General features: G+C 41.3%; 1 protein-coding gene across 3 annotated transcripts in view; it reads right to left on the bottom strand.

Annotated features, from left to right (window-relative positions):
- Positions 1–6,677, bottom strand: part of nup54 (nucleoporin 54) — an 80,638-nt gene extending 73,961 nt beyond the window's left edge. For all 3 annotated transcript variants that reach the window (XM_072253088.1, XM_072253084.1, XM_072253085.1), the window contains exon 1: positions 6,632–6,677. In XM_072253088.1, the coding sequence (XP_072109189.1) occupies positions 6,632–6,662 (31 nt within the window). In that variant the 5' untranslated portion in view covers positions 6,663–6,677. The remainder of the gene's footprint in view (positions 1–6,631) is intronic.
- Positions 6,678–19,708: the final 13,031 nt, after the last annotated feature.

Raw genomic sequence — 19,708 nt, 5'->3', positions numbered from 1 at the left:
AATGATGAGTTGCGGAGCAGAAAGAGGAAGTAGAGTGACTGCTGGACTGGTGTGAGAACAACAGCCCAAGTCTGAACATGGAGAAGACCAAGGAAATGATGTGGACTTTAGGAAGATGCAGAGGAACAATTTCTCTCTGCACATACATGACTCCTACATAGAGAGAGTTAAGTGCAAGTTTGTGAGAGTTCACATCACAGATGACCTCACCTGGTCCCTCGACATCATCTCCCGGATAAGAAGGCACAGCAGCCCCTCCACTTCCTGAGGAGATTGAAGCAAGTGAGGCTACCCCCAAACCCCCATCTAAACTGAATTTTATAGGAGCACCATTCAGGGCATCCTGACAAGCTGGATCTCTATCTGAAATGGGAGCAGCAGAGCATCGGACTGGAAGTCCCTACAAAGCACCGTGAGAATGACTGAGAGGATTATAGGCGGTCTCCTTACCATCCATCAGGGACATTTATCAGGAGCACTGCTTACACAAGGCCCTTAGTATTATCGATGATCCCATCTATCCAGCATCCTCTTTGGCATTCTACCATCAGGCAGGAAATTCCAATGCATAAAGACAATAATGGTCAAGGTGAGAATCTGCTTCTACCCTCAAGCCAGTAGGCTTCTGAACTCCCTGCTGCATTGCATGCAAAGTGTCACCGGATAATTTGTACTGTACCTACAATATTTAATTTATGCACTTTACTTTGTTTATCTATGCGTAAATTCCTTCGTAGATTTAATTCTTAATTTCCTAAGTTACTGTGTGTTACACATGTGTTATGTGTTCTACAGTGCTTTACACCCTGGTCCAGAGAAACATCTCTTTTGAGTTACATAGTTAATAGTTTTTGAGTATATAGTTAAATGACAATATACTTGATTTGACTTCTATTTTCATAGTATCCTTGTTTAAATTGAAAGTTCCAGTTTTTGCTTGAACCATATCATTTTTGAACTTATTGCAAAATTCTATTTGATGTTCACACTTTCGTAAAAGTTTCATAACAAGATTACTAATTAATCTTTTCTAATGCACAGTTCTATATCTACAAAGCCTATTCCCTACACAGCCTGTAAATCTCAGAGTCCATTTCATATACATAATCACATTAATTTCATGTTATATTTCATTGTATACATTTGTCAGTCAAATCTTAGTACATTATTCCTTTTATACACAACTCTAATTTCCCCATTTGTAGTCCTTTCTATATCATAACTACTTTTCTGGGGCCTGATCAACTGCCATCAAAGTCTTCTGCTTTCTGCTGCTTCGTTGTTCAACACGAATGGATTCTAATTCAATACCACGATTTCAGGAGAAGATTATTCCTAACTCCCTTACTGATCTGCTCTTATTGACAGTGCGTTCCATGTTCTGATGAAAGATCACTGATCCAAGTTAACTATACCTCTCACTAGACACTGCTCCATATGCTGAGTGGTTCTAGCATATTTGGATTTGCAAGAGATGAAAACCCAGAACTGCATTTTGTAATCAATAAGACATAGGAGCAGAATTAGGCCATTCAGCCCATCGAGTCCACTCCACCATTTCATCATGGCTGATCCCGGATCCCATTCAACCCATACACCTGCCATCTCACCATATCCCTTGATGCCCTGACCAATCAGGAATCTATCAACTTCCACTTTAAATATACCCATGGACTTGGCCTCCACCACAATCTGTGGCAGAGCATTCCACAGATTCACCATTCTTTGGCTAAAAAGAAATTCCTCCCTTACCTCTGTTCTAAAGGGTCAAGCCTCAATTTTGAGGCTGTGCCCTCTAGTTCTGGACACCCCCACCATAGGAAACATCCTCTCCACATCCACCCTATCTAGTCCTTTCAACATTCGGTAGGTTTTAATGAGATCCCCACACATTCTTCTAAATTCCAGTGAGTACAGACCCAAAACTGCCAGACACTCCTCATATGCTAACATTTTCATTCCCGGAATCATCTTCGTGAACCTTCTCTGGACTCTCTCCAATGAGAATACATCCTTTCTGAGATAAGGGGCCCAAAACTGTTGACAATACTCCCAGTACAGCCTGACTAGCGTCATATAAAGCCTCAGCATTATCTCCTTGCTTTTATATTCTATTCCCCTTGAAATAAATACCAACATTGCCTTGCATGGTGCACTAACACCACTAAGATAGTTAAGAAAGCACAGCAATGCTTGTTTTTCCTTAGGACGCTGAAGAAAGCTGGTCTACCTGAACAGATGCTGGTGACCTTTTACCGCTGCACCATAGAGAGCATCTTAACGTACTGCATCGCTGTGTGGTATCTCAGTTGTACAGTAGCTGATAAGAAAGCACTTCAGCGGGCCGTCTCCAGTGTACAGATCATCTGGACAGAACTCCCAGCCCTGGAGGACACCTACAGCTCTCGCTGCCTAAGGAAAGCTACAAGCATCTGTAAGGACAATACACACCCGTGCAATCATCTGTTTGAACTTCTTCCATCTGGCAGACGTTATAAGATTTTCTACGCTCGCACTTCCAGACTGAAAAATAGCTTTTTCCTGAGAGCTATAATTGCTCTAAACCAATCGATCAAGCATCATCCATAAATTTGTCATATTGCTACTTTAATACTGGTTTTATGGCTGTCGTGCATCTGAGTTGTGTTTTTGTACTGCTGGACATGGCTTGTACTGGCTGGTTACTTGATTTTATTTATTGTTTATTTATTTTATTTGTTGTTTTATAGCATTGAGTATGAGCGTTGCAAACTCATTTTCGCTGTACTGGTGCATGACAAATTGTACTATGCAATGACAATAAAGATATTTCACTCATTTCACTTCATTCATTCACCACAGACTCAAACTGTGAATTAACCTTCTGGGAGTCTTGCACAAGGACTCCTAAGTCCCTTTGCATCTCTGATGTTTGAATTTTTGAATTCTGATTTGCAATATTGTTCCTTTTACCAAAGTGCATTATCATACATTTCCCAACACTGTATTCCATCTGCCACTTTTTTGCCCATTCTTCCAATTTGTCTAAGTCCTGCTGCAATTGCATTAATTTCTCAGCACTACTTACCCTCCACCTATCTTCAAATCATCCGCAAACTTTACCACAAAGCCACCAATTCCACTACCTAAATCATTGACAAACAATGTGAAAAGTAGCGGTCCCAATACTGACCCCCGAGGAACACTGCTAGCCACCGGCAGCCAACCAGAAAAGGCCTCTTTTATCCCCACTCATTGCCTCCTGCCTGTCAGCCATTGCTCTATCCATGCCAGTATCTTTCCTGTAACACCAATGGATTTTACCTTATTAAGCAGCCTCATGTGACGCACCTCATCAAATGCCTTCTGAAAATCTAAGTAAATGACATTCACCGCTTCTCCTTTGTCCACCCTGCTTGTTACTTCTTCAAAGAATTCCAACAGATTTGCCTAGGCAAGATTTCCCTTTATAAAAACCATTTTGACTTTGACTTATTCTATCATTAGTCTCCAAGTACCCCGAAACCTCGTCGAAATAATGGACTCCAACACTTTCCCAACCACTGAGGTTAGGCTAACAGGCCTATAATTTCCTCTCTTTTGTCTTCCTCCCTTCTTAAAGAGTGGAGTGACATTTGCAGTTTTTGTCCTCTGGGACCATGCCAGAATCAGGTGATTATTGAAATATTATGACCAATGCAACAGCTATCTCTTCAGCAACCTCTCTCAGGACTCTGGGATATAGTCCATCTGGTCCAGGTGATTTATCCACCTTAAGACTTTTAAGTTTGCCTAGCACCTTTTCCTTTATAATAGTAATGGCACTTACTACTGCTCCCTGACACTCGCGGACCTCCGGCATACAACTAGGACCTTACACAGTAAAGACTGAAGCAAAGTACTTATTAAGTTCATCTGCCATTTCTTTGTCCCCACTACTGTCTCAGCAACATCATTTTCCAGTGGTCCAAGATCAACTCTCATCTCCCTTTTATTTATATAACTGAAAAAAAATAGTATCCTGCTTTATATTATTAGTTTGTCCTCACAGACCATAAGGTATAGGAGAAGAATTAGGCCATTTGGCCCATCGAGTCTGCTCCATCATTTCATCATGGCTGACACAATTTTCCTCTCAGCCCCATTCTCCTGCCTTTTCCTTGTATTCCTTCATGCCCTGAACAATCAAGAATCTATAAACCTCTGCCTTAAAGACCAGAAGCTGTGCCCCCAGGTCTAACACTCTCCCACCATGGGAAACATCCTCTCCACATCCACTCTATCAAGGCCTTTCACTATTTGATAGGTTTCAATGAGGTCACCCCTCATTCTTCTGAATTCCAGCAAATATAGACCCACAGCCATCAAACGCTCTTCATATGACAAGCCATTCAATCCTGGAATCATTTTTATGAACCTCCTTTGAACCCTCTCCAATTTCAGCACATCCTTTCTAAGATAAGGGGCCCAAAACTGCTCACAATACTCCAAGTGAGGCTTCACCAGTGCTTTATAAAGTCTCAACATCACATGCTTGTTTTCATAATCTAGTCCTCTTGAAATAAATGCTAACATTACATTTGTCTTCCTCACCACAGACTCAACCTGCAAATTAACCTTTAGGGAATCCTGCACAAAGACTCCCAAGTCCCTTTGCACTCCAGTTATCTTAATTTTCTCTCCATTTAGAAAATAGTCAACACTTTCATTTCTTCTACCAAAGTGCATGACCATACACTTCCCTACACTGTATTCCATCTGCCATTTCTTTGCCCATTCTCTTAATCTGTCTAAGTCGTCAAAACTACCTTCCCCTCCACCTATCTTCATATTGTCTACAAACTTTGCAACAAAGCCATCAATTCCATCATCCAAATCATTGACATTTAACTGTTTTATCCATGCTAGAATCTTTCCTGTAATGCCATAGGCTTTCAGATTGTTAAGCAGATTCATGTGTGGCACCTTGTCAAAGGCCTTCTGAAAATCCAAGTACAGAACATCAAGCAATTCTCCTTTGTCCACCCTGCTTGTTATTTCTTCAAAGAATTCAAACAGATTTGTCAGGCAAGATTTTCCCTTGAGGAAATTATGCTGACTACAGCCTATTTTATTATGAACCTCCAAGTGCCCTAAGACTTCATCCTTAATAATAGATTCTAACATCTTCCCAACCACTAAGGTCCGACTAACTGGCCTATAGTTTCTTTTCCGCTGTCTCTTTCCCTTCTTGAGAGTGAAGTGACATTTGGAATTTTCCAGCAACCACTGCAGAACTGAGTGATTCTTGGACGATCATTACTAATGCCTCCACAGTCTCTTCAGCCACTCATATTTCATCTTTTCCCTTCTTTTAGCTTTATTAGTTGCTTTTTGTTGGATTTTTAAAACTTCCCAATTATCTAACTTCCCACTTACTTTTGCTATATTACATACCCTTTCCTTAGCTTTTATGCAGTCCGTAACTTCCCTTGTCAACCACAGTTGCCTAGCTCTGTCATTTGAGGGCAACCTCTTCTATCCTGTGCATTATGAACTAGTCCCATAAACTTCAGCCACTTCCATTCTGCTGTCATCCCCACCAGTATCCACTTGGGCAAGCTCATCTCTTATGCCTCTGTAATTCTCTTTATTCCACTGCGATACTGCTACATGTGACTTATGCTTCTCCCTCTCAAATTGCAGTACGAATTCTATCATATTATGATCACTGTATCCTAAGGGTTCCTTTACATTAAGCTTCTTAATAAGATTTGGGTTATTAGACAACACCCAATCTAAAATAGCCTTTCCTCAAGTAGGCTCCTGCATAAGCTGCTCTAAAAAGGCATTCAACAAATTCCCTCTCTTATGATCTGACACCAATCTGTTTTTCCCAATCCCCTTGCATATTGAAGCCCCCTATTATCTATCTCTCTTCAGCTGTCCATCGATTTTCGATGATGATTTAGGCCTGGGCACGGTTGTATGGGCAACTGGCAGTTGACCATGCTGCAAGTCTCCCCTCTCCACGCCACCGATGTTGTCCAAGGGAAGGGCACTAGGACCCATACAGCCTGGCACCGGCATCATCACAGAGCAATGTGTGGTTAAGTGCTTGCTCAAGGACACAACACACTACCTCAGCTGAAGCTCAAACTGGGGACCTTCAGATCACTAGACTGACGCCTTAACCACTTGGCCACGCGCCACACTATTACAATGGTGACAACATCCTTATTACATGCCCTTTCCAGCTCCCTTTACAATCTCAGCCCCATTGTATTCTCCATAGGTTATCCAAAGTCTGTTAAGTTTCCTGCATGATTTTTGATTTGGGAGGGGTGGGGCTATATCATAAGCAATTTGAAACCCGCCTCTTCTCGGCTTGCAGTTACTGCCCCTGGGACGGTTCCATCCCATTCTCTGCCAGATCTGTACCACTGCCAGTGGCCTTGCCGGGTTTCGTCTCCACCGACAGCACATGAGACAATTCTATTCCATTGTCTCCGGTAACCAATAGCAGCGGTCGGCCGGAACCGATTACCGGAGCACCATTAACAGCCTCAGCCTCCGCCTCCGCCGAGATCACCGTGATGTGCTTTAAACATATAAATCCCTGTTCATCAGCTGTACTCCATTCCGGTGCTCGTTCTCCCGCCGTCATACTCACCCGATGTCCCACCACCCAAATTAAACGCCATGGCACCGCGCGCTGCTCCGTCACCACATTCTGGTCCGGGTGGAGTAATGAAGGAAACATGAAAACGTTCCGACCATACTACTGCAGCCGGAGCCTTTAGTCAGTTACTGCCATTGTCCATTGAACTGAGTTAAACCCGCCAGTGAGAGTAATAACATCAATACAGCTATCCCACCCTGCAAAATCTCATTTCAGGGAGGTAGCACCACCACCCCCGCCCCCCGTCGACCTCCAAGGGTGTATGTACAGTATACAGGACATTTGATTATGAAAGAACACAATAATTTATTTGATCACATATTGAAACTATTTACACACGCGCACACACACATATACGATGTTTCGGGCCAAGACCCTTCGTCAGAACAAACAGAAAGAAGAACTATCTCTTCTTTCAGTTAGTCCTGACAAAGGGTCTCGGCCCGAAAAGTTGACTGTACCTCTTCCTATAGGTGCTGCCTAGTCTGCTGCGTTCACCAGCATTTTTTATGTGTGTTGCTTATATTATCATGGAGTAGACTTTAAGCAAGTCTACAGCGAGTTTGGCCTCTTTACATAGGACATCAATGGAGTAGCTCCTTGGCAGCTAGCCAGCTAGTTAGCTATGCTAATGAATGAATGAATGACACCTGTTAAACTCACGTCAACATGTCTTTTACATTGTAGCAACACCGTCATTATTTTTGACCCCTATAAGGTAGGGGTACACTTTAGTGTAGTCTAGGGTGAAGTATGTTTTATATTTTCTTTTTTTGGAATACTCTGCCATGGTGCTGCAGGACACTAAACTGAACTGATGAACAATGAGAGAGAGAGAGAGAGAGAGAGAGAGAGGGGGAGAGAGAGAGAGAGAGAGAGAGAGAGGGGGGGAGAGAGAGAGAGAGAGAGAGGAGAGAGAGAGAGAGAGAGAGAGAGAGAGAGAGAGAGAGAGAGAGAGAGAGAGAGAGAGAGAGAGAGAGAGAGAGAGAGAGAGAGAGAGAGAGATATATATATATATATATATATATATATATATATATATCTCTCTCGACTGTAAAGCCCGCCCACAGAGAAAACTGATAGGTCTACTTAGCACAAAGAGAGACCAATCAGGATTTTCATTCATTCATTCATTCTCTCTCTCCTCTCTCTCTCTCTCTCACCCCCCCCCCCAACCCTTCGCTCACTCGCTCACGAAACTATCGATTTCTGAGATATTGTATATAATTTGCAGGCACCAGGGTGTTGCTATCAATATGTAGGAGACTCCTGGAACTTCCGGGAGAGGTGGAATGTCTGTCAATAAATAAATGAATTGATAGAGATGTATTTCTTGCTCTTATCTACAACATTATTCATGTGTAAAACAGATTAAATGTCACAATGCAGTCTGGCAGTGAGGCATCTATACAAGTCTTCAGTTAAAAGGAAATATTGTACTAATGATTCCATTGCAAAGAATGTAGAATTCATTTAAAACTGAAGTACATCACAGCAGTGCAGAATTTTTGGAACAGTAGGCGGGTACACAATTTGACTCATCAGAGTATTATTTCAGATCAATAAAATATGACCATGGGTCTCACGAGTTTTAAAATAGTGGGATATTTCTCCGAGATTTATTTACAAAGCAATCTGTGAGAGTGCATTAGGTGATTTGTATCTGAAAATTACATTTAAAAATGCATTTCACTTTCATGACACGTTTAGAATCTTATACACTAGTTTAGTTCCTGAGATGAAGTGGTTGATGTAGGAAACGAGGACTGACCAATTTTAAGAGTGATGCTCTTGTGGAAACTTAAGATTCTGAGACAGAAGGGCAGAGAGGACACAGACTCCTCATCTTTTCTTCCTTCAGTCTTGCTGAGGGGTCTCGGCCCAAAACATCGACTGTACTCTTTTCCATAGATGCTGCCTAGCCTGCTGAGTACCTCTACCATTTTCTGTGTGTTGCTTTGGATTTCCAGCCTCTGCAGATTTTCTCTCATTTGGGTACTGAGAGGATGCAGGGTTCCTAACCTTTCTCACACCACGGACCCCTAAGGTGTTAGTGGACCCCTGGTCGGAAGCCTCTGAAAACAAGGTGCTATTGTTTAAAGTTCCCAAATTCAACAAGATATGAGGAGTATTTTTTTCTTTGATAGCTCTGAACCTTTGGAATTTTCTAACCTAGAATAACAGATAATTGAACAACCAAAGAGTCAAAGACATTGGAAGGAAGCGGGATGCTGAAGGTAAATCTGAATAATTCATGTTTTTACTGAATGGCAGGACAGGCTTGGGGCAGGGTGGGATGGGGTGGTGACTGGCTACTGCTTCAGTTTCATTGCAGTATCAACACTGAAAAAGCAGAATGCAAAATGTAAATTTTTTCAATAGACATCTGAGTTGTCATTTTAAGATGGCCTATTAAATATAATGGCCAGATGACCAGTGAAACTTGAAAATGATATACTGTACCAGGTCACAGATCTTGAAATAATATTTTTACAATGTAAAAGAATAAATTTAGTGGCAGCACCATTGCCTTTAGGACAGAAATCTAGAGATTAATCCCTATTAAAACTAGGTCTATAATCTTATAGTGGTTCCCAATCTCTAATAATCATTATTGATACTCAAAGGTTAGAACTGCCCAAGTTCAAAAATTGTAAATTGGAATTCTTGCTACATATAATTTTCTTTAATGCTGTAAATGAAATATACATAACTCCTAGAAAGCAAATTTTGCTATCCAATGAAAGCAGATTATTTGTCTTTAGCATTCAGAATCAGATTTATCATCATCTTAAATTACATTAAGTTTGTTTTGCAGCAGCAATACAGTGCAAAAATGTAAAATTGCAGAATAGATAAAGGTGTGCAAAAAAAGGATAAATGAGAAAATATCATGGGTTCATTGACCCTTCAGAAATCTGATGGTGGAGTGGAAAAATCTGCTTCTTAAATGTTGAGTGGGTGTCTTCAGGATCCTGTACCTCCTCCCTGATGGTAGTAATGAGAAGAGAAAATACTCTGAATGACAAGGGTCCTTAATAATGGATGCTGTCTTCTTCAGGCACTGCCTCTTGAAAATGTCCTCAACGACGGGGAGGGTTGGGCCCGTGATGAAAATGGCTGAGTCTCGGCAGCCTCTTACAATCCTGTGCATTGCAGCCTCCATACCAGGCTACAATACAACCAGTCAAAATGCTCTCCTGGAGAAATCTGGAGAAATTTACAAGAGTCTAGTGACATACCTAATCTCCTCAAACTTGTAATAGCATAGAGCCACCGGTGTGCCTTCCTCATGACTGCATCAATCTGTTAGACCCAAGATAGATCCTCCAAGATGTTGACACCCAGGAACTTAAAGCTGCTCACCCTTTCCACCATTGACCCCTCAATGAGGATTGGTGAGTGTTCTTCCACCTCCCCTGAAGTCCACAATCAATTCCTTGGTCTTACAGATGTTGATCGTGAGGCTGTTGTTGTGACACCACTCAACCCGATGATTTATCTCATTCCTGTAGAGCTCCTTGTTGTCTTCTGTGCTCTTACCAACAGCAGTGGTGTCATCTGCCAATTTATAAATAGTGCTTGAGCTGTGCTTAACCACACAGTCATCATGTAGAGAGAGCAGAGCAGAGGCTAAACAAACATCCCTGGGGTGTGCCTGTGTTGATGTGAGCAAGGAAAAGATGTTATGACTGATCCACACTGACTGTGGTCTTCAATGAGGAAGTCAAGGATCTAATTGCAGAGGAAGGTTTAGAAGCTTATTGTTTAACATTGAGAAGGTGTTGGTGTTAAACAGTGAGCTGGAATTGATAAACAGCAGCCTGATTTATGTTTTGCTGTTGTCTAGGTCTCCAAAGTGGAGTAGAGAGCCAATACTACTTTGTATCTGTAGTGTAGTCAATATTTCAGTAATATTGTAGATATATTCTTTGATTAAGCATCCTTTACATAATTCAATATGGATTATACTGTATCTAAGAAGTACATGAATAACATAGGTCATTATGCCACCACATCATATCATAAACACTTCAGTAAAAAGAGGAAAGAAAGACTAATTTAACAAAATATATACCACTCCTGTGTTTTTCTTTCAATTAGTTTCTGAAGTTACAAAACATAACAAAGGCGATCAGGAAATCTTAAAATGAACCTGAGACAACTACCTCAGCACGTTTTTCTTCAGAAGGGGAGGAGGACATTCGAGTTTAAAAAAAACACAGCACGTTTTTCTTCAGAAGCGATGAAGTCTGTCTGTCCTTTGGGCAGTTCCATGAGCATCTTCCATTGTGCTCCCAATCACAATGATCATTGAATCACGGTGGATTCAATGTGGCTTTTTTTGACATTGATCAACAAAAAATGACTCTTCTGTGTCAAAATGAAAACTGATCTCCACAAAGTGATCAAAATTAATTACAAATATAAAACACAAATTCATTGATTGCACAAGTATTCACCCCCTTTAATATGACACATCAAATCATCACTGGTGCAGCCAATTGGTTTTGGAAGTCACATAATTAGTTAAATGGAGATCTGAATTTGGAGACCTGTGGGCAGTCAAGGTGCTTCAATTGATTGTTGTAAACATACACCTCTATTTGGAAGGTCCAACTGCTGGTGAGTCAGTATCCTGGCAAAAAACTACACCATGAAGACAAAAGAACCCTCCAAGCAACTCCATGAAAAGGTTATTGAAAAGCACAAGTCAGGAGATGGTTACAAGAAAATATCCAAGTCACTGAATATCCTTTGGAATACAATTAAGTCAATCATCAAGAAATGGAAAGAATATGGCACAGCTGTAAAATTGAGTGACCATGCAAGAAGGGGACGAGTGAGGGAGGCCACCAAGAGACCTATGACAACTCTGGAGGAGTTACAGGCTTCAGTGGCTGAGATGGGAGAGACTGTGCACAAAATAACTGCTGATTGGGTGCTTCGCCAGTCTCAGCTTTATGGGAGAGTGGCAAAGAGAAAGCCACTGTTGAAAAAAACTCGTATGAACTCTCAGTTATAGTTTGCCAGAACACATGAGGGAGATTCTGAAGTCAGCTGGAAGAAGGTTCTATGGTCTGATGAAACCAAAGATTAGCTTTTTGGCCATCAGACCAAACTAGCCTTTCTCAACCTTTTTGCCTTGGAGGAACCCTTGAAATAATTTTCAGGTCTCAGGGAACCTCTGCATAAAAATTATTATATCTAGAGCTCACAGTACATTGGCATGATATAATAATCCAAAGATAATTCTCAGTGCTCTTTTGAGTAGAGAATTGATATTTAGCCAATCATTCTCGAAAAAAACAGATACGCTTAGCTTACCTTTCTTGAAATTACTCTTTCTTTCTCATTCATCTAGCTTAAAAACTCATAAGGCAAACATAATAAATTTCTCAATTCTAGGTCAAACAAGATAAGCACACGTAGATTTCACCAACTAAAATGAGACCATTTCTATCCTTGCTCTTGATGCTTGTTAAAGAGGAAGTTTGCTCACACATGTAAGAAGTTGAAAAAACTGCAACAAAATGTTCATTGCTTTCCTACGGATGGCAGGATACTCTTCTTCCACAGAAATCCAGAACTTGTCCAGTGGCAGGTCAGTAAATCTCATCTTGAGTGCATGATCAGAGTGCAGCTCACAAAGTTCTTCCACTTTTCCCAGTCAATTCTCAGGCTGGGCGGAAGATTCAGAGAAAGGGTCCATCGCCCATTCATATACTTGTGTTGAAAGGAAGAAAAAAATACTGCCCAGTTTTGTTCTGCAGTTCTTCCAGCTGTTTTTCAATAAGACTGAGACATTTTGATATCCTTCCTCACTCTCAAGCTCAAGCAGCAGTGGAAATGTTTCAAGTACATTGTACATTAGGGACCTGGGGTGGAAGGTGCTGCACAGGGGAGTACCGTGCAACAGGTACTGACACCCCGCTCACCTCTACATTCCTTGGCCGGGAGGAGTCAATGTACCACACTTATATGGAGTGGGAGAGGTTGCAGCCCTGTTTAAGTGTCTGAAGGGGCCGCTATTCAGATTCTAGCTGCACTTCAACCCCACGTTCTTTATATATGGGCACCCAGTACAGAAGGGGGTGGGCCGGGGGGAGGACCTACCAGTGGGCTTTCTCCTGGGCCTGGCCAAGATAGCCACTCACAGATCTAGGCAGTGGAAATTTGACGGCTCCGTCAGGGCCGACTTCCTGCCCCTCTTCCAAGGATTCGTTCGTGCTGGTTGTCCTTGGAGAGGGAGCATGTGGTCACAATAGTTACAGTGGGGGATTTCCGGGAGTGGTGGGTCCCCAGGGTGTTGACTGTTTTATAGGCAGTAATAATCATATTTTAATTTTATTTTATTCACTGTCTTGTAAATACTGAATGTTTGTACTTTGTGTATTTGTTGTGTAAATAAACTTCTATAGTTTTGTAAAACAAGATGGATTTTTTTGTGCCCATTGTTGCACTAGAGCAGTGGAATTACTCGGAAGATTGTAATTCTTCATCATTAACCTTATCAGAATCGTCCATAGACCTACGCCTAGACCTCTTCAAAATTCGTGACAAAGGATTGACCTTAGAATGAAAATTTCTCTCAATTTTCTCCTACACTGGTAGTTTATTCGCTCCCACAAGTCAGTCGGTGGCGCATCAAGGCAGGTTGGGGGAGGTAATTTGGGAGGGAGAGGCTGACGTCACAGCCCAAGTTGGGCGAGTCCATTCAATGTTCAGAAAACGTACATCATGCTCATCGTCAGCCTACCGTCCTCCCCTCCGTGCAATACACTGTTTGCCAGTGATCAATATCCTCCCCTATCTCATGTTAAAAACTGGGAATGGACTCAAACACTAAACACAGTCCTATAGCACACTGCAACACTGGGCTGAGAGACCTCCAACAAGATTGTTAACGGGGCTGCTCTATATTGAGCTGGAGTTTATAGCTAAGCAGGGAGGAATGTTGTGTACTGAATATTTTTCAGTAATATTGTAAATATATTGTTTGATTAAGCTTTGTTTGTGTACATAATTCATTAAGGGTTATAAGTTTATAGGCATCCTTTAGTCTCATGAGACCATGGATTTGCACCTTGGAAGGTTTCCAGGGCACAGGCCTGGGCAAGGTTGTATGGAAGACCAGCAATTGCCCATGCTGCAAGTCTTCCCTCTCCACGCCACCAATGTTGTCCAAGGGAAGGGCATTAGGACCCATACAGCTTGGCACAGGTGTCATCGCAGAGCAATGTGTGGTTAAGTGCCTTGCTCAAGGACACAACACGCTGCCTCAGCTGAGGCTCAAACTAGCGACCTGCAAATCACTAGACGAATGCCTTAACCACTTGGCCATGCACCAACACAAGGGTTATAAGATGTATGTGAATGGCGTACATCATGACACCACCATGTTATCTGCGAGCGCCACACTAACGAAAGGAAGAAAAAAACTAAGTAGACGATTGTAGTAAAAATACACCTGTGTCTGGAAGGTCCAACTGCTGGTAAGTGAGTATCCTGGCAAAAATGACACCATGAAGACAAAAGAACCCTCCAAGCAACTCCATGAAAAGGTTATTAAAAAGCACCAGTCCGGAAATGGTTACAAGAAAATTTCCAAGTCACTGAATATCCTTTGGAATACAATTAAGTCAATCATCAAGAAATGGAAAGAATATGACACAGCTGTAAAACTGCTGTAAAGTTTTGTAACTCCAGAAACTTGCACAGTCATTCAGTTTTACAGCTGTGCCATATTCTTTCCATAATCATCAAGCTCAAGGATCACATTGATAGCGAAGCTGCTGTACAGAGCACGGGTAGTGTGTAAGCTCGGTTTAAAGGCAGATAAAAATCTAAAGCAGAATCATTTTTCTCATGTTAGGATATGGTAGACATGTTTTTATACTATGGGAGTGCTGGAAAGTATATTGAGCCAAAGAGGGGCGTTGGCAAGTACAAAAGTGCTTTAGGGGGCGCTGGGCTAAAAAAAGGTTGGGGAACATTGATTTAACTTGAGCCTAATTAAATATATTGATCTACTATAGCTTTTTAAGTTATACTTCTTGTCAACAACTTGTAGCTGTAGCATTTTTACCTTTCAAAAGCATCTGACAGTTATTCTACAGATTTTGAGAAGAAAATAGAAAAAAGAGATTGCATAGAATTAATGTAAAGAAATACTCATTCAAAATAAGAGCAGGCCACATTTCTGCGATGACTTTCCTGACCTCAGTATCTTCCAACCAGTAAAATGCCCTAAAAGTGTTGTTGCTGATGTAATGTACCATCAACTTTGTTGTTGTTTGAGGAAAGTTAGTTATCTTTATTGAAGTTGAGGTCGTGTTAGATAATTCTTGCAATATTTCCATAAGTAGGAATAGGGAAAGTTCATTTCTTGTTGTTTAGGTTGATAATTACAAACCTGGAATCTATTTCTTCTTTCTCCCAAGTTTGGCTAAGAAGAGGATATAAACTGTATTGGTAAGTGATTTTGTGTGAAATACATAGTTACCAACATCAGCTAATATCAATAATATATTACTGGATGGAAATATCTGAAAAAGATCTAAATAACTTAGGGTAAATTGAACCAAAGTGTTCCTTATGGAATAAATTCTTTAATATGCAGCTACAAAATACATTACCCAAATGTATTTTAATTTTATCTTGTGCAACAAAATGAATACCATTATCACTTCATATGAGGTAGTTTTCAGCTTTTAACAAAAACAGAAAGGTCTAAAATTCCATAGAGTGGGGTGCAAGTTAATAATTAGAGGTATGTTTCAACTCCAAGAATAAAGTTTTAAAAAGATAGCATTTCTGGCATGTGGCCCTATGGGACAAGAGTTCTTTGAACTTTGAAGTGGATGAAGACTTATTTAAATTCATACTTGAGTCTTTCCTTTATCATCCAATGAAGAAGGAAGAATGCTGGAAATAATCAACAGTTCAGAGGATTGGAGGAAATGGAAAAAAAAAGACAGATTATCTACAATTAACAAGAGTTAATCACCCTCTCTCCGCCACCTGCACCATAAATTCTCTGGGTCTCCTATTCATTTTGGCGTGGCGCCAAGTGATTAGGGTGTTGGACTAGCGATCTGAAGGTCATGGGTTCGAGCCTCGGCCGAGGCAGCGTGTGCGTCCTTGAGCAAGGCACTTAACCACACAATGTTCCAGTCTACCCAGCTGAGAATGGGTACCGCCAAAAACGCTGGGGGTTAACCTCGCGATAGACTGGCGTCCTATCTGGAGGCGGGGGGGAGAGTCTCGTACTCTCAGTCGCTTCATGCCATGGAAACCGCCATAAGCACCGGCCTGATGGGCCACAAGGCTCATGACAGACTTTAACTTTAACCTATTCACTTTCGTTGTTCTTTTCACCTCTCCCCTTTCTTTGCAATATATAAAACAAAACATTTGCTAAGACTCTTCACCAAACCTTGTTGACTTGCTGAATGATTCTAGCATTTTCTTTTTTTAATTAAAGTAATAAAAGATGATTATGACAAATGTCAACTACAAAAATCAGTGAATAAAACAGACAGGATATGGAAAGTCAAATTTAAGGGGGTAAATAGGAATGTGAAAAGGCTAATGGGTAACAGAGAAGGGACCTCAAAATGGTTTTGTCAACATGAGGAACAGGATGCTTAAAAGTATAGTAAGACAACAAAGGAAACTTTCCGAAGGTGGACTGCATGACTGAGATTTGAATGAGCAATTTACCAATAAAAAATGTTATGCTAAAGTTGCAGTGGAAATAGAAATATTGAAGAGGATAAAGAAAAACAAAGTTTATTACAAAGGTTGGTTTCTCTCAAATTTAACAAGTCTCCCAGCCCAGAGGATATGGATTGCAAGGTTGCTGAAGGAAGCTTGGGCACAGATTGGTAATTGGTTTATTTTTGTCATGTGTACCAAGCTTTTGCTTGCGTGCTATCCAGATATGTCATACCATACTAAGTACATTTAGGTAGAATAAGAAAGAAAAACAATGCGGAATATAATGTTGCACCTCTGACCATGATCCGTCAGTCCTACCTAGAGTGCTTTTAGAGGACTGGAGAAGCACAGATGTGATATCTCCATTGCAAAATGGGGAACAAGGACAATCTGACACCCATCTTCAGGACAGGCTAATGGTGGCAGTGGGTAGCCTTGTAGAGACCAGTCTGAGGGCTAAAGTCATTGCCGTCAATATATGAAGAAACATGGTTTAATAATTAGGGAAATATTAATAAATGATGGCTTTATAGAAGCATCAACCCAACTGGGTTCTTTATATAACTGACGGTTAGGTCAGGAGCTATCATGTAAATGGACCTTCAAAAGGCATTTGATGGAATAATAGGGGTCAACGAGGGTGAAGCCTTCCTCAAATTCACACATGAAACCTTCCTTGAGGAAAACACATAATAGGAAATGGAAGATTGTGGTAGCAAAAGGAATGGTGGTAATGTGCATGTGAAATGGACTAAAGGGAAGGCAGCAATACAGAGTGAATGCTTTTCTGCTGAAAGAATGGATAAAATATCCCAAGGGATCTGTTTCAGGACGACATTTTCCCTTACCGTATCTAATGACCTGGATGCGAATCCAAGGGGATTGTTTCAACAGTTGTTGATGACACAGAGCCTGGCAATGTGATAAATAACATCCAGGACAGGACAGTACCAGAGTTCAAGAGGACAGAGTTAGTTAGATTATGCTGTAACTCCTAACGGTGCTATTGAATATGATGAACTTTGGAAGCTGCAGCGCAATCTCAATAAAAATATTTTGAATCAGTTGCAAGAACATTGGGACTTTGATAGGGTCCAATGCAGCAAAGTGGTTACAAAAACTTATGGAATACTTAGTTGAGCAACTTGCCAGTGGGATGGCTTTAAGAATTGAAGCGCACTATCAGAAAGGCTTATGGAATAATTTTCTGCAATAACTGGAGAGGGGAGACTTGCAGCATGGGCAGCTGCCGGTCTTCCATACAACTTTGCCCAGGCCTGCGCCCTGGAGAGTGAAGACTTTCCAGGTGCAGATCCATGGTCTCGCAAGACTAACGGATGCCTTTATTTAAGAAAAACACACTCAAGTAGTACTACCTTGTGACAATATAATACTTGGTAGACATCGGAGGCCCTAGGATTACATCTCTGTTTCCAAGAAATTACACCAGAAAAGGTCAAAAGGTTATTTGATGTATAGCACTACTCAGGGATAGCTATCTTTCACCTCCTGGTAAACATTTTACCATTACATTACATAACACACAAAATGTAAGGTACATAAATGGTTTTAAAAATCAAAGGTGTAAACCATCAGAGTATAATGCCATCATTGGCACTTAACAACACATTTATTAAGTATATTATATAAATTTTTAGGTGCGCACACACACACACACACACATCCCTAAGGCAGTTGGATGTCATTGAACATCCTTCCAGCAGCTCCTGCACCCAAGCTGGTGCCAAACGTATTGCTTCATAAGCTTTCCTTTGGACTACACTGGTGAGGCTGAGAGGGGGGATCTTGATGACTGGGCATCTCAGGATCTCCATACCTTCTACCCAGGCTTGCGACGATGATCACCATCATTCATTGTCCTTCGAGGCAGACGGATGCCAACCACGTTACCCTTGTTAGAAAGTAAATATGCAACATCCAAATAGATAAGTAAAAAATAATGTTTTTTGACTCATCTTTCAGTAAGATTGTGTTATTAAACCAATTATTTGTGACAGACACATTCCAATCCCCCTCAAGATGAGGCGAGAAACATGCATACCCTTACACAACATTAGCGATCAGGACTAAGAAAAGGATAATGTAATCAGGGTAGTCCCTGCTCTTCGCTCTTCCAGGGTTGAAGATGAAACAGAGGAATGGGTAAACAGGTGAGTATAAGGTGGGGATTCCAACACAATTGTATGAGAGATAACCCATGATAGTGCAGGTGATGTATGGGAGTTAACAGAGTCTCAGGAGTGGAGCTGTTATTTAAAAAGCAGAATCACTAAAACTTGCATCTTTGCCAGCTTCAACAATTCAGCAAAACGAGCAGTACAGAAACAATAGTTCCAGTGGCTAGGGGAATTGTCCATTGGAAAACTGCGGGAAAAAAAATCCACCTGGAAACTATATTTGCTGCTGCAGAAGCTAAATTTACAACAGCTAGAAAGGTCTTAGCTATAGATTCGACTAGAGGGTTAAGCCAGTGAGGGGCTTAGTTTGAGTTTGAAAAACAAACTTGTGAAAGGACGTGCCTCGCTTATTGGAATATGTCAGTCCAGTGACTCTCAGAATGTAGTGAAATATTCTTTTAATTTGACTGAGTTTCTGCTAGCCACACGCATCAAAGTTGCTGGTGAACACAGCAGGCCAGGCAGCATCTCTAGGAAGAGGTACAGTCGACGTTTCGGGCTACGTCAGGACGAAGGGTCTCGGCCCGAAACGTCGATGATGCCTCTTCCTAGAGATGCTGCCTGGCCTGCTGCGTTCACCAGCAACTTTGATGTGTGTTACTGTCAAGGCATGGTGTACAGGCAGTTTTACTCCGACATTTTAAAAAAATTATGAAAGTTGTTTAGGGCCAAGTCATTTCTTTCTCTCTACCTGTTCATGACAACACCATGCATCTACATACACAGCAATAATTGAAACCTTGTCTGTGTATGTACTGTAACGTTGTCCATTTAGAATTAATGTTATCTGTGTAACCCCAAACCTTAACATTATCAATCAGTCTCCAACAGTAAATTTGTAATAGGCTTGTTTCCCTGTTCTTCATCTTGTAATTGAAGAATATCTGAAATGTAATTGAATTCGTGGGCCGGCTGGTGACGCAATGACATCGGCGCTGGACCCGGGAGTGGAGGTTCCTGGGTTCGAAACCAGTCGGGTCCGTCCCCGAGTACGCTTTCCATCCGTGCCAGGTTGAGTGTCGAGATTGCAACTCGACCTCGTAAAATAAAGGGAAGAATATTGCCTGTGTGAGGAGTGGTGCGCCACACAGTCTGTCTGTCGTTCGGCGCCTTGTTAAAAAGCCATGAAAAATCCATCATCACGGAC

This window comes from Mobula birostris, chromosome 3 (assembly GCF_030028105.1).
Source record: "Mobula birostris isolate sMobBir1 chromosome 3, sMobBir1.hap1, whole genome shotgun sequence".
NCBI classification, from domain to species: Eukaryota; Metazoa; Chordata; class Chondrichthyes; order Myliobatiformes; family Myliobatidae; genus Mobula; species Mobula birostris.
This window is presented reverse-complemented; position numbering and strand designations above follow the sequence as displayed.